General features: G+C 45.8%; 1 protein-coding gene and 1 long non-coding RNA gene across 4 annotated transcripts in view; one reads left to right on the forward strand and one right to left on the reverse strand.

The window, feature by feature from the left end:
• Positions 1 to 5,192, reverse strand: LOC133057311 (uncharacterized). Its single transcript, XR_009692999.1, has 3 exons — positions 5,103 to 5,192; positions 870 to 972; positions 1 to 422 (listed from the first exon to the last, which is right to left on the reverse strand). It is a non-coding gene; the product is annotated as an uncharacterized LOC133057311 (long non-coding RNA).
• Positions 5,193 to 5,243: 51 nt separating this feature from the next.
• DHRS7B (dehydrogenase/reductase 7B) overlaps positions 5,244 to 15,654 on the forward strand; it is a 44,462-nt gene continuing 34,051 nt past the window's right edge. The window contains exon 1 of one of the 3 annotated variants that reach the window (XM_061143686.1): positions 5,244 to 5,320. In XM_061143686.1, the coding sequence (XP_060999669.1) occupies positions 5,301 to 5,320 (20 nt within the window). In that variant the 5' untranslated portion in view covers positions 5,244 to 5,300. The other 2 variants (XM_061143687.1, XM_061143685.1) reach the window with 2 other exon arrangements.

Below are 15,654 nucleotides of genomic sequence, written 5' to 3' on the forward strand. Positions count from 1 at the left end.
GCTGTTAGAACAGTGGGCCAGCTCAAAGAACAATGTTGAACAGGGTTCCTTAGCCCACCTTTATACCCAGGGTACAAGGAGTGGGATAGGGGTCTTGTGGGTCCTTTACTGATTGGATGAGGCATGTATACTGGGAGGGGGAAGAATAGGGCAAATACCTTCTCCCTATGGGGTGGGAGAAGAGACAGATTATACAGTTTCATTAATAGTTACAACATGGGGGAGGGTCTGGTTTTTCTGTTCCTACATTCCAAGACCCTACTTGGTTTTATCTGCTCTTTCCTCCTTGGGTCATCGCAGTTGGATGGCATCAGAGACTCAATGGACATGAGTTTGAGCAAGCTCTGGGAGATGGTGAAAGACAGATAAGCCTGGTGTGCTGCAGTCCACTGGGTCGCAAAGAGTCGGACACAACTGTGTGACTTAACAACAACAGGAAATGAGGTGGAGCCTGACTGCCGCCATCTTGGTCCGGTAACAGTTCCCTGCAACCCGCCAACGGAGCCATCCGGCCTTTCCGTCGATTTCCTGACAGCCCATTTAAAGATTATACCTCAACTGCCTGTTTGTGAATGATCTGGGCCATTCCTGGGTTTGGGCGATTACGAGTGGGCTGGGCAGGCACGTACCGGCACTTCTGTTGGTGGGTTACAGGGTAGGATACCCCTTTAGAACCAAATCCTGAGACTTTCCCATAGAAAAAGGGCGCGAGACACCGACCCCCCAAAAGCCGGGCCCCTCCCTGGTTTCAGGGACTCATTGCCCCACCTCATGGGTCGGGACCTCCCGTTTGTCACAGCCCCCAGCCGACGTGCCAGCAGGACGCCGGAAGTGGTCGCAGGCTGCTGACGTCCTACTGGTCCGCCTACCTGCGAAGCATTCTGGAAGAGCTGTCTCCTGTGGGGCAGAGTGACCTAGAGGGACGGGTGGTCTCTCGGCGATGCCGGCTGAGAAGGGCGATGTTTCTTTCCCCTACAGTGAGGGAAGGGGGTTTTGTGGGGATGAAGGAGCAGGAAGAAAAAAGCATCATCATGGCACCCAGTGCTGGGAAGGTCAGCCAACTGCCCTCCTTAGCGCTTTCGGAGCCCTGGCCTCGGAGCCTGATAGGCCCGGTCGTCAGGAGATTTCTTGATTGACAGCTGAGAGCCCTGACAGAAGGACGATTCCTGAGGGCCATTGGTGGATCCGGGCCTTTGCCCAGTCCTGCGGTGCTTCCCCAACCTCCCGCTCTAGTTTAGGTCTCTGGTGCTAGAACCCTTGCCAGCACTCGCCCGGAGGGCCTCCCTCTTTAGTTGGGGGGCAGGCTTTGCATCTGCCGGCTTTCAATGTCAGTTGAAAACGAAAAGTGAGTAACTCAAGGGAATAAAAAATGCGACATCTGAGCAACAATAGCAGAGAACTGTATCCCATAGGGAACTATATTCAGTATCCTGGGACTAATCATAATGGAACAGAATGTTAAAAAAATGTGTATGTGTATCACTGAGTCACTTTGCAGTAGAGCAGTAATTAACACAACATTTTAAATAGTCTACATCCTGGTGGCTCAGACCATAAGGAATCTGCCTGCAATGTGGGAGATGGGGGTTTGATCCCTGGGTTGGGAAGATCTCCTAGAGGAGGAAATGGCAACCCACTCCAGTATTCTTGCCTGGACAAAACCATAGACAGAGGAGACTGGTGGGCTACAGTCCATGGGGTTGCAAAGAATCAGACACGACTTAGCAACTAACACTTTCACTTCATACAACTTAAAAAATTAAGAACAAAACAAAAAAGAAAAATAACAGTGACACCCCATTCCCCAACAATTACCAGGAGGACGGTATCCATTTCACACAGAACCAGAAACCCAGAGGGAGGAAAGGAAATCAGAATTTAAGAGAATTCCAGGCCGCAAGCATTTTCTGGTCCCTCAGTTATGAGGCTTGCCACCATCAGTCTGCATTCAGTAATACACCAGTTAACATTTGGACCCCAAATTGCCTTACAACCTCAAAATAACTAACCATCCTCCGTATTCCCTTTGTAGATTAGTAGTCCTGAGGCAGAAGGCAGATGAACCCCCAGGGTAAAGCAACTGAAGATTCATTCCCTCTGGACTGAAACTCTAAGACAGGAATAGCAGGACAATTAAGGGAGGAGGCTGGGCCATGCCCAGACCACGTATCTCTCATTACCAAAATCCAGAGACCTCCCCAACCACAAGTGGGCAGAAAGCCTCCGGATTGCAGGCCAAAGGGGGAGCAATGTCAGGGAACACCCAGGTATGTTTGTGGTAGGATCCATTTTGGCTAAGAGAGATGTGTGCTCACATGGAAGGATCCTGAGACACACCAAATATAGACTGTGAACCAGGCAAATCAAAATTACTGGCCAAAGGAAAACTGGAAGAAATGTCCCATATAAGTGATTCAAACTGCCAAGAGGGTGCAACTCAGGGACTCTCCTTCTAAGTCTGCCCCTTGCCTATGCACGCATACTGTACTTTTTCCCTCTTAATAAACACTTTACTTGCTTCACTACTTTCTGTCTTTGTGGAAATTCTTTTCTGCAAAACCAAAGGGCCAGGGCACTTGTCCCTGATCACTGGTCAAGTGACTAGGATCTGGGGCTTTCACTGATGTGACACAGCCCAATCTCTGGTTGGGAACTCAAGCCTTACTCCAAGCCCTTGCAGGCTGAGGCCACCCAAGATCAGTCTTATGACTTCATATATCAGAATCTGAACTACAAGGGGGGAAATAAGTATTCATAACCACAAGTTTATGATGATGCTTTCAAGTTTCATGTCTTAGGACTTCCCTGGTGGTTCAGTGGCTAAGACTCCATGCCTCCAATGCAGGGGGCCTGGGTTCCATCCCTGGTCAGGGAACTGGATCCCACAGGCCACAACTAAAGAATCCACATGTTGAAGTGAAGATCTTGTGTGCCACAAGACCCAGTGCAGCCAAATAAATATATTAAAAAATAAAGTTTTATGTCATAAACTTTCCTCAATAAAAGGTTATTAATAGGAGGGGGAGAAAGGATAAATAGAGCATAGAGAAATTTTAAGGCAGTAAAAATATATGATATTATAATCATGAATATACATTATTATATGTTTGTCCAAACACTCAGAATATAGAACAAGAGTGAACCCTCAAGTAAAGTGAGCACTTGGGGTGATTATGATGTGTCAGTGTTGTTTCATTCTTGGTAGAAAGTGTACCATCTGATGAGTGATGTTGATAATGGGGGAGGCAATGCATGTGTGGGTTTCCAGGTGGCTTAGTGGTAAAGAATCCACCTGCCAATGCAGGAGATGGAGGAGATGTGGGTTTGATCTCTGGGTTGGGAAGATCCCCTGGAAGAGGAAATGGCAACCCACACTCCATTATTCTTGCCCGGGAAATCCCATGATCAGAGAAACCTTGTGGGCTACAGTCCATGGGGTCACAAAGAGTTGACCATGACTGAGCCACTGAGCATGGAATGCATGTGTAGGGGCAGGAAGTGTATGGGAAATCTAGCTTCCCAAACTGCAATTTTTTAAAAGTCATTAAAAAGAAAAGGTTTTTAACACTTAATTTGTGCCAAAAAGGGTAAGGTAGAAAAACACAGCTCCTGCCCTCAAGAACCTGCCAGTTGGACTTCCCTGCTGGTCCAGTGGTTAAGAATCCACCCGCCAAAGTAGGAAGGGAAACGGGTTTGATCCCTGATCCAGGAAAATTCCACATGCCATGGAGCAACTAAGCCTGTGAGTCACAACTATTGAGCCCAAGGTCTAGAGCCCATGAGCTGCAACTACAAAGCCCATGTGCCTCGACTACTGAAGACCATGCGCCTAGGGCCTGTGCTCCTGATATTCTGCAGATAGCTGTTACTGTCCACAGTTGTGTCTTTCACATTTAGGTCTACAATCTGTGGCGCCCTGTACCAGGTGTGAGGTCTTGTACCAAGGCCACAGATGCAGAACTCCACACCAAGGTCATCTCTGGAACTGACTAAGTCCCACTGTAACCATTGCCAAGAACCCCCTAGTCTTTACTGGCCACCTCCCTGACCCCATATTAGGTAAAAATACCCACCCAGGTACTCACCTTATAGTGCCTTAACCAATCACCTAATGCAGGAATCCTTCCCAATGCACTTAATCCTTCCAGAGGAATTTTTCTCCTGAGACTATAAAAATTGGCTACAAACCCACGAAAGGGGCTTCCCAAGCTCAGTGGTAAAAAATCCGCCTGCCAATGCAGGAGACGCAGGAGATGCAGGTTCAATCCCTGGGTTGGGAAGATACCTTGGAGGAGGAAAGGGCACCCCACTTCAGTATTCTTGCCTGGAAAATTCCATGGACAGAGAAGCCTGGTGGGCTACAGTCCTTGGGGTCCCCTAGAGTTGGATATGACTAAGCACTACTAACCCATGAAAAGAGTCTTCTCTCCCAGATCTGTCAGGATGCTGGCCCACTGTTCTAACAGGTCTCCTGCTCTAATAAACTCTATTCTCCTGTCATTCTGCCTCATGTCTGGAAATTATTTTCCAACCCTTGCACAGACCATGACACAACCCATCTTGGATTTATTTTCTTGCATGAAGTAGGGGTTCATCCCCAACCCTGACAACCACATTCAACAGATCAAGCTCTTTTTCTTGCTAAGAACTTCCCTATTGCATTGCTGTGACTCTTTTGTGAGAAAACACGTGACTACATACCCTAGGGTCTGTTTCTGGCCTCTCTCTTCTTTCCCACTGATCTTTTTATCTTTCAGTCAATATCACACAGCTTTAATCACTAAGGCTTTATACTACCTAGCATACATTCTCAAGACTTCCCAGGTGGCGCTAGTGGTAAAGAATACACCTGCCAATGCGGGAGATGCAAGAGAGACGACGACTCCATCCCTGCTCGGGAAGATCCCCTGGAGAAGGAACTGGCAACCCGCTCCAGTATTCTTGCCTGGAGAATCCCAAGGACAGAGGAGCCTGGCCGCGCTACAGTCCATAGGATCGCGAAGAGTCGGACACGAGTAAGCCGACTGAGCACACACATTCCCCAACTCTGTGTTCCCTGCCCTCCCTTCTCCCCACGCCAGCAGAGTACACGAAACTCACACCGTGACTTTCTTAATTTCCCTCCGGAATGTGGAAGTAGGGCACGTACATCACAGGACAATGTTCAGACCGCCCCATCCCGCAGCTCCTCCCTGTGGCTTGAGGGGCGCACGTGCAGTCTCACGGCCGTGATTGGACGGAGCCGTACTACTGGGCGAGGGAAAAATACGTCACTGGGGGGCTGTTGGCGCTGACGCGTCATGGTCTCCGCAGCAACCAGGTAGGGCTGCAAGCGGGGGAACTTCGGTGGCTACTGGGGTCCCACTCTGAACTGAGGCGCGCGGCGGATCCCGGTTCGAGCGTGTCCCGCCCTCTTGAGGGGAACGAAGCGGTGTGGAGGCTGAGAGAAGCCGGAGGGGCGCCCGCGCCGGAGTTCGGGCTTGGCGGGTTTTTGGTGCAGAGCCGCGCCTTCGCTACTCTGAGTCTCGGTTTGAAAGTGAAAGTCGCACAGTCCGACTCTTTGCGACCCCATGGACTATACAGTCCACGGAATTCTCCAGGCCTGAATACTAGGGTGGGTAGCCTTTCCCTTCTCCAAGGGATCTTCCCAACCCAGGGATCAAACCCAGGCCTCCCGCATTGCAGGCGGCTTCTTTACCACTGAGCCGCAAGGGAGCCTCGATTGGCGCGGCCACAAGTGGGTGTAGGCGGGCGGCTGATCCAGTTTCCCAGGTTTCCCCGATTCCGCGCCAGGCATGGCCGAGGCTTGAGGCACCTGGCCCGTGCAGAGTTAGGGCAGCAGGTACCCTTTTGCAGAGGCAGAGCGGGGTGGTGCCTGCTGCGCGCCCGCGGGACGGCCACGGCGTCTCAGGCTATTCCGGCCCTTTCTCTGCCGTCCCCAAGTTGTGCGGCTTGGACTTGTGTTCTGATGTGCAGAATGTCCACCCATGAGTTTGTCGAGAAGCGTGATGAGATTGCACGTGGACGGTACACGATCCAGGAAGTGCTTTTGATATCTCCAACCCGTGTGTGTGGAAAACAAAGAAAGTCAGTTTTTCGATCTAAGGGAGGATGGAAACAAAGTTAAATGGGGTGTACTGAGCAAAGTGGAATGCCACAGGAAGGGTGAAGCTGGTGACCCTGGGCTCTAGAACTGGAGGAGACCAGAGCAAAGGGACATTTTGTCATTAAGGCATGGAGTTTCCTACTAGGAAGGAATGGCAGTTGTCCTAAAAGCGAAAGCCGATTGTTCCAACTATATGTGGCACAGAACAGGCTCAACAAATGGTACCGGTAGAACCCTATTTTTAGTTTGCTTTGCTATAGTAGTTTGAGTTGACAAGTTACTTTTGAAATAACTTTTGACCTTCACATACACATGTGTTTAGTGAGCATAATATTTGGTTCTCTTAATGGAATTACCAGGAAGTGCTTTCACATCTTCCAACCTGTGTGTGGGGAAAACAGAGAAAGTCAGTTGTTAGAAAAGTGGCAGATAGAAAAAAGGATGCTCAACGTGGTGATACAGGGATTGCTAAGTCGTGTCCGACTCTTCGTGACCCCATGAAGTGCAGCCGGCCAGGTTCCTCTGTCCATGGAATTTCCCAGGCAAGAATACTGGAGTGGGTTTCCATTTCCTTCTCCAGGGGTTCTTATGAACACAGGGATAGAACACATTTTGCCTCCTGCATGGCAGGTGGATTCTTTACCATTGACCAGTAGGCAAGCCGTGATTCAGGGATAGAATTAGCAAAAATTATCTAATTCTTAAGAAGGATAGGCAGGGAACTAACTTTTTGAGAGCCTACCAGAATGGCTGTGTGCATATCTCTTACTCCTCATGCAGGAGAGTGTAGTGAGTGGCATGACTGTACTTCCAGACCATTTTGGGTGCTGAGAGCACCCAGAGCCAATAAATGAGGGAAGCAGGCTTTTAAAGCTAGGCTTCTGGACTTCCCTGGTGGTCCAGTGGTTAAGAATCCACCTGCCAATGTAGGAGACTTGGGTTTAATCCCTGGTCCAGGAAGATTCCACGTGCTGCAGAGCATCTAAGTCTGTGAGCCACAATTAAGCCCCTTCGCCACAGCTGCTGAGCCCGAGTTCTAGAGCCCATGCGCCCCAACTGGAGAGGCCACCGAAATGAGAAACCCACATACCACAACTAGAGAGTAGCCCCTGCTTGTGGCAACTAGAGGAAGTCTGCACACAGCAACAAAGACCCAGCACAGTCAAAAATAAATAAATAAAATAATTAAAAAATAAGACTAGGCTTCTATATAAAACATACTCATTCCAGTATAGGCGTTGCTTTTGAAGAGGTCTTTGCTCAAGAATTTATATTTAAAGGTAAGCTGAATTGTTGCCGTGATATATCTTACCAACCAGATGGAGGTCCCCAACTTTTTCCTAAGGTAATGAGGCTTCCATTTTCTCCTGTGGCTTATGTTGGGTGGGAGTGAGATGGAAGGAAGGGGTAGGTTGTGATTAGGCTTTGGTAAGGGGTGACCAGTGACACTAAGTGCTTCTTGCTGGGATTCTCTTGGTGGCATTTTGCTATGCCCTGAAGCAACATGGTGAGATTTCCAGATTAACTGAAGTATATGTCATCCTAATAGGGCTTGCTTTAAAGGAAGGCATCCTAAAAATGGGTATACATGGAAATAGAGGACCATTTAGTTGAATCATTTTTCTTTGCAACATATGGAGATTCTTTGGGATCATATATTTTATTCCAGTTCAGTTCAGTCGCTCAGTTGTGTCCAACTCTTTGTGACCCCATGGACTGCAGCATGCCAGGATTCCGTGTTCATCACTAACTCCTGGAGCTTACTCAAACTCATGTCCATCGAGTCGGTGATGCCATCCAACCATCTCATCCTCTGTTGTCCCCTTTTCCTCCTGCCATCAATCTCTCCCAGCATCAGGGTCTTTTCCAATAAGTCAGTTCTTCGCATCAGGTGGCCAGAGTTTCAGCTTCAGCATCAGTCCTTCCAATGAATATTCAGGACTGATATCCTTTAGGGTGGACTGGTTGGATCTCCTTGCAGTCCAAGGGACTCTCAAGAGTCTTCAACACCACAGTTCAAAAGCATCAATTCTTTGGCACTCAACTTTCTTTACGATTCAACTCTCACATCCATGCATGACTACTGGAAAAACCGTAGCTTTGACTAGATGAACCTTTGTTGGCAGAATAATGTCTCTGCTCTTTAATATGCTGTCAGGTTGGTCATAGCTTTTCTTCAGGGAGCAAGCATCTTTAATTTCATGGCTGCAGTCACCATCTGCAGTGATTTTGGAGCCCAAGAAAATAAAGTCTGTCACTGTTTCCATTGTTTCCCCATCTATTTGCCATGAAGTGATGGGACCAGATGCCATGATCTTAGATTTCTGAATGTTGAGTTTTAAGCGAACATTTTCACTTCCCTCTTTCACTTTCATCAAGAGGCTCTTTAGTCCTTCTTCGCTTTCTGCCATAAGAGTGGTGTCATCTGCGTATCTGAGGTTATTGATATTTCTCCCAGCAATCTTGATTCCAGCTTGTGCTTCATCCAGCCCAGCATTTTGCGTAATGTACTCTGCATATAAGTTAAATAAACACAGTGACAGTATATAGCCTTGACATACTCCTTTCCCAATTCAGAATCAGTCCATTGTTCCATGTCCAGTTCTAACTGTTGCTTCTTGACCTGCACACAGATTTCTCAGAAGGCAGGTCAGGTGGTCTGGTATTCCCATCTCTTTCAGAACTTTCCACAGTTTCCTGTGATCCACAAAGTCAAAGGCTTTGGTGTAGTCAATAAAGCAGAAGTAGATGTTTTACTGGAACTTTCTTGCTTTGTTTGATGATCCAATGGATGCTGGCAATTTGATTTCTGGTTCCTCTCCCTTTTCTAAATCCAGCTTGAACATCTAGAAGTTCATGGTTCATGTATTGTTGAAGACTGGCTTGGAGAATTTTGAGCATTACTTTGCTGGCGTGTGAGTACAGTTGTGCGGTAGTTTGAATATCCTTTGGCATTGCCTTTCTTTAGGATTGGAATGAAAACACCTTTTCCAGTCCTGTGGCCACTGCTGAGTTTTCCAAATTTGCTGGCATGTTGAGTGCAGCACTTTAACAGCATCATCTTTATTCCAGTACATTAATTAATAGGGTGGGTGGGGTTTTTTTAAATTGTAAAAAACACAGACTCTGGGGGAAAAAAAACACATTTAAACCATCGGCAAGGATCTTTGTTGTGGTTTTTTTCTAGGTTGTAGATTGATTAGGGATCCGATAGAGACGCTAAAACAATACTGTTATGTACTAATGTGTGGCATATACCATGCCATGTGGTCAAAAAGAAAGTGCATTTTTAGTTCCGTTTTTACAGATGAAGAAATTGAGACTTGGGGAAGTTAACTGGTGTGTCCAAAGAAGGAAGATCTAAGCGAGGACAGAAACAAAGTTAAATGGGGAGTACTGGGGGATGTGGAATGCCACAGGAAGGGGGAAGCAGGTGACCCTGGGATGCTGGAGGACACTAGAGCGAAGGGCCATTTTGTCATTAAGGTATGGAGTTTCCTGCTAGAAAGGAAGAGCAGTTGTCCTAAAGGCGTAAACCTGTTGTTCTAACTACATGTCCTGGACTGAAGTCAGCACTGCTGGACCAAGGTCCTTTAGGTTTTGAAGCCCAGGTTTGGAATTTCCTTCCCTGAAATAATGGATTCCTCAAGTGCTCTGCTTTGAGAGAACCTGATGCTGTGCACAGAGTCCAGGAAGTAAATATGTGATCACCTTACATCCTCCAAGAGGCTTGGTTCTATACTGTTGCTATTTAGTCGCTAAGTTGTATTGGACTGTTTTCAAGCCCATGGACTATAGTTCCTCAGATAGATCTATTTCATGATTCTTTTAGATGATACATTCCTGTAGTATCATCTAAAAATATTTTTTTATTCTGTAACTTCTCTGGTGGTCCAGTGGCTGACTCTGCACTTCCAATGCAGGGGCCCCAGGTTTGACCCCTAGTCAGGGAACTAGATCGCACATGCTGCAGCCAAGTTCTCACACTGCAACTAAGGATTCTGCATGCAGCAATGGAAGATCAAAGATCCTGTGAGCTGCAACTAATACCTGGTGCAGCCAAATAAATAAAAATAAATAAATATTCAAAAAGTATTTTTTATTCAGACTTGCAGCTATATGTTTGCATTAGGGAGCTATATTTGTGCCTGAGTCTAGAGCATGGAATGTGTCTTCCCTACCACATACATTCCTCTTTTTCTCCATTTTCTAAGAAAATAATAATAGTTAATAGTCACTGAGAGTCGTGGCACTATGCTAAGCAGTTATTGGATTATTCAATCCCTACAGTAATCCTGTAAAATAGGAACATTTTTCTTCATTTATAATGGAAGAAGTGAACTCAGGAATGGGAAGAAATTTATCCCTGAGATAGTAAGGGCAGGGTCAGTTTCATGTCACTCCAAAAGCTAGTGCTTATCTATATATTTCATTCTTCCCTTCACTCACAGATATTTAAGGAACAGCTGGTTTGTACCAGCAGGTGCTGTATATTGGGGATACACTGATGGCCAAAGCAGACACAGCCCCTGTCCTCAAGTAGCAACTTGGGTTGAAGCAGCAACTCATCAGCAATGAGTCTAGCACGGGAGACAGACCGGAAATAGAAAATGACCAACTAAATATTGACAATGGTGGTGGTACCCACCGTGGGGACAGTAGAGGGGGCTGTGAGGATATATAATGGAGCCACTGGCAGCAGGTGAGATGAGGAAGGACAGGGTCAGCTTGCCTGAGCAGGTAGTATTCAGCTGAGACCTTAAGGACAGACTTGCAGTTCAGTGGAGCAAAGAGTGAAGAGAAGGAGGACCCATGTGAGACCCCAAGGGTCGGAGGGGCCATGTCTGGTCCTTATGGGCCAGTGGTAGAGAGTGCTTCCAAGGCAGACGCGGTCGCAGGTTGGAACTCACTTGAGCAATGCTACGACCCAGGGTGTATTTTCTTCCCTGGTAGCTCAGCTGGTAAAGAATCTGCCTGCAATGCAGGAGACCTGGGTTCGATTTCTGGGTCAGGAACATCTGTTGGAGAAGGGAAAGGCTACTCACTCCAGTGTTCTGGCCTGGAGAATTCCATGGACTGTATAGTCCATGGGGTCGCAAAGAGTTGGACATGACTGAGCGACTTTCACTTTCACTTTCATATAAACAACTCCGCAGACCATGTCATATTTCAGCTCCTGGTCTCCTCTTCAGACATAGTTAGGCCTCTGGTTGCCTTGGCTGGGGACGAGTCTCCAGAGGGGCAGAGACCTCAGTGTCAGTAACTTTTGTGGCAAAACTGAATAAACAGGTATGCCAGTGTTGTATTTCATCCTGTTTGTCTCTGGTTTGCAAAATTATTTAACATTTTTTAGTCTCACGATGGTCCGCGGCCTATGTTAGCTACCTAGGGTACAAACATATATTTATTTGCCTTCTATTTAAGATGCTACAGTTATTCTATCAATATTATTCTTCAGATGTGTTTATTTACCATCTGCTGTGTGCTGGCATTGTGCTAGGGACATAGCATAAGCAAACAGACATGGTCTCTGTCCTCCTGGAGTTCCCATTTGGGGCTGGAGGACAGAGAGGGAGGGGGAGTGAGTCAGGGAGATGGGGCTGGACAGGTAGGTAGGGGTCAGACCTTGCAGGCCTCACAGGTCATGACAGTTGTCCAGGGCTTCTGCTCAGAATGGTGGGAGGCCATTGAAGAATCTCAGTCAGGAGAATATAACCAGCAGGTGTATTTATGAAAGATCACTCTAGCTCCTCCTTTGGTGGAGGTAGAAGTCATGGGTGTGAGAGCTATTTAAAAGGTAGGATCAGTGGTAATAGGTTCACTCTGGGCTGAGAAAGAAGAGGGAAGTTCAGGGCTGATTTGTTTTCTGACCCATGTGCCTGAGATCAGAACCCAGAGGAAGGACATAAGTTCAGTTTTGAGTAAGATGTCTTTGCAGTAATCTAGGTGGAGTGTCACACAGCGTGTGGAATTTTAGCTCCCCAACCAGGGATGGACCCTGTATCCCCTGCAATGGAAACGTGAAGTCCTAACCCCTGGGCTGCCAGTGAAGTTAAGTCCCCACCTTTTCCTTATTGAGAGAGCTGTCAAGGTGGGACCAATGAAGTGGTCTAGTGAGAATACAGTTTCTCTACATTTATGTTGAGGAAAGATAAAAATAAAATTTCCAGCCAACTTGGAAAATACTCTCCACAAATGTGGAGAAGGAAGAATTTTATTGTTGAACAGGCACTAACCAAAAGTGGGATACAATATAGGTAGTCTGCTAATGAGACTACAAAACAGAGAAAACAAACCCTTAACATTTATAGACCATTGCATACAGAGTTTCAAGATTAATGATAGTTTGTCTTCTTGTTAAAAGATGAGACAGTACCATTTGCTGTTTGTGCTTTCATCCTAAACTCACCTGGTGATTGGGGTGGCCATCTGTGCTATTTCTCTGAAGGAAAAGTAAAACATCCTTAATTTCTTATTTATTTATTTGGCTGCACTGGGTCTTCATTGCTGTGCATGGACTTTCTCTAGTTGTGACGAACGAGAGCTGCTCTCCAGTTGTGGTGCACTGGCTTCAGTAGTTGCGGCTCGTGGGCTCTAGTGCACAGGATTAGCAGTTGTGGCGCATGGGCCCGGTTGCTACGTGGCATGTGGAATCTTCCCAGACCAGGGATCAAACCTGTGTCCCCTACATGGGCAGGTGGATTCTCAGCCACTGGACCATCAGGGAAGTTCATTTCTGGAAGAGGCTGAAACTAATTAGGAGAAGTTTGGTGACGTGGGCCTCAGTATCAGTGACTCCATTTTGAGCATATTTTCTTGTTTTAACACCAGTTCTTCTTTAACACCAGTCTCAAAGCATGAGACCTTTGGTAGGTAATGTTATGATTTTATGCGGAAATAAACCCTCCATTTGTCTGCTCTGGAAGCTTGTAAATATGGGGATGAAAAATGATATTGAATGGCATGTAAATTCTGCTCGGAAGCTAAGGACATTCAGTGGCCTCTCTTTGAGATTCTACCTGAGCTGTCCCTCCCGTCTTCTGAAGTTCAGGGTAACCTGAGACTTGGCTCCTAAACTGCTTACTGGAGGTTCAGATCTGTTGATGGCAGCTGAAGTGATTGAGTATTGCTTACCAGTAGTTTGAATTCATTTGCTGTAATCAGCTCTTTTTTTTTTTTTTTTTTTGGGCTGTGCCATATCCCAGTTCTCTCATCAGGGATTGAACCTGCACCCCTGCAGTGGAAGTGCAGAGTCCCAACCACTGGACCGCCAGGAAAGTCCTCAATAAGTAATTTTTAAAATTGTGGTACTTAATTTTTTTCAGACAGTGTTTCTCACATGGTTACTCTTCAAAAAGTTTGTTTAGAATTTTTTTTTTAGATACAACTTTGCAGGAAAATATCTGTTATATTAATTGGTGTGTTGCATGTTGTAGAATATTGTATTGTGTAGAAGGGTCTCAATGAAAAAAGAGAAGCTTGATTCATTGTTCATTGGTGAATGAAAAGAGATAAGGAAATTTTAACTACAGTTGACCCTTGAACAACATGGGTTTGAATTGCAAAATCCATAGGTTTAGTATAGGCAAGTTATTAAACAAACAATAAAAAAAAAGAAAAAACACCAGCAACTATACCAGTCTCCAAAAGGGAAAATCAGAATGTAGAGTTGCTGCAATGTAGTATCAGAATGACAGTGATGTAGTAGTATCAGTTGTATCAATGTGGTATCAGTTGTTCAAAAAAAAGTTATAAGACATGAAAAAACAAGAAAGTGTGACTTGAGCTCAGGGGGTAAAAGCATTCCACGGAAGCTGACCCTGAGTTGGCCCAGATGTTGGACTTAGAGGACAGAGGCTCCAAAACAGCTCTTACAAATATGTTCAGATAACTAAAGGAAACCATGTTTAAAGAGTTAAAGGGAAGTATGATGACACTGATCCTACAGACACATAATCTGAATTAAGAGAGTATATAGAAGAGAACCAGGTACCAACTCTGGAGCTGAAAGGCACAATAACTGAAATGAAGAATGCTTTAGAGGGACTCAGTAGCAGATTTGAGATGGCAGTCAGACTTGAGAAAGATCAGTAGAAATCATCCAATCTAAAGAGCAGAACAAAGGTGGAAGGCAAATTAAGAGAGCTGCAGTTTTCCACAGGACACCAAGGGTACAAAGCTTTGGGAGTCCCAGCAGAAGAGGAGAGAGAGAATGGGGTAGGAAAAAAGTATTGAAGAAATAATGTCCTAATATCTCCAAATCTGATGAAAAATGTTGTTATTAGTTTCCTATTGTTGCTGTAATAAGTTACCACAAACACAGCGGCTTAAAACCCCACAAAGCTATTATATTATGGTCTTGGTGGTCAGAAGTCCTAAAATCAAGGTGTCAGCAGGCCATGTTCCTTCTGTAGGCTCTGGAAGACTGTCCACTTGCCTCCCCCCTTCTCCAGGCCACCAGCGTCCCTTGGCCCAGGGCCTCCTCACATCACTTCAGCCTCTTGTTGCTCAGCAGTTGTCATATCTACTTTATGACTCAGCCCTCCTCCCTTCCTTGTGTGAGGATTCCTGTAATTATACTGGGCCAGATATATTCAGGATAATCTCCCCATCTCAAGGTACTTAATTTCACTACATCTGAAAGTCCCTTTTACTGCGTCAGTCAGATCACATACTTACTGGTTCTAGAGGTCTGCATGTGTAATCACCCCATCTTTGGGGTGTATTATTCAGGTTACTGTACACATTAATGTATACATCCAAGAAGCCCACGTTAAATATAAAGACACATATAGATGGAGAGTGAAGGGATAGAGAGTGCCATGCCAGCACTAATGAAATAGGAGTATCTATATTAATTTTAGAGCAGACTTCTGAGTAAGGACAGTGATCAGGAATGAAGAAGGAGATGGCATAATGATAAAGGGGTCAGTACTCTAAGATGACGTGACATTCATGAATGTGTGTGCACCTAACATCAAAGTGTCAAACTACACGAGGCAAAAACCGATAGGACTCCAAAGAGAAATAGGTGAATTAGCGTCACTGGAGACCTCAATACCACTTATCGGAAATGGACAGATCCAGTGGGCAGAAAAGCAGTAAGGACGTCTTCCAACTCAATAGTACCATCAGTCACCTGGGTATCACTGACATCTCTAGTCTGCTTCATCCCACAACAGTACATCACATATTCTTCTGAAGCTGGACCATGTTCTGGGCCATAAAAACACACCTTAACAGATTTAAAAGAATAGAAAACAAACTCTCTGCTCTGAGATCACAATGGGACTAAAGTAGAAATCAGTAACAGAAAGCTGGAAAATCCCCAAATACTTGCAGATTAAACAATGCATGTCTAAATAACACATGTCAACAAAGAAATCTTTAGAGAAACTTAAAAATATTTTGAACTCAGGGAGTTCCCTGGCAGTCCAGTGGTTAGGCCTTCGTGCTTTTACTGCTGTGTCCCGGTTTCAGTCCCTGGTTGGGGAACTGAGATCCCACAAGCTGCACAGAGTGGTAAAAAAAATTTGGGAGGGGGGAAC

This window comes from Dama dama, chromosome 5, assembly GCF_033118175.1.
Source record: "Dama dama isolate Ldn47 chromosome 5, ASM3311817v1, whole genome shotgun sequence".
Lineage (NCBI taxonomy): Eukaryota > Metazoa > Chordata > Mammalia > Artiodactyla > Cervidae > Dama > Dama dama.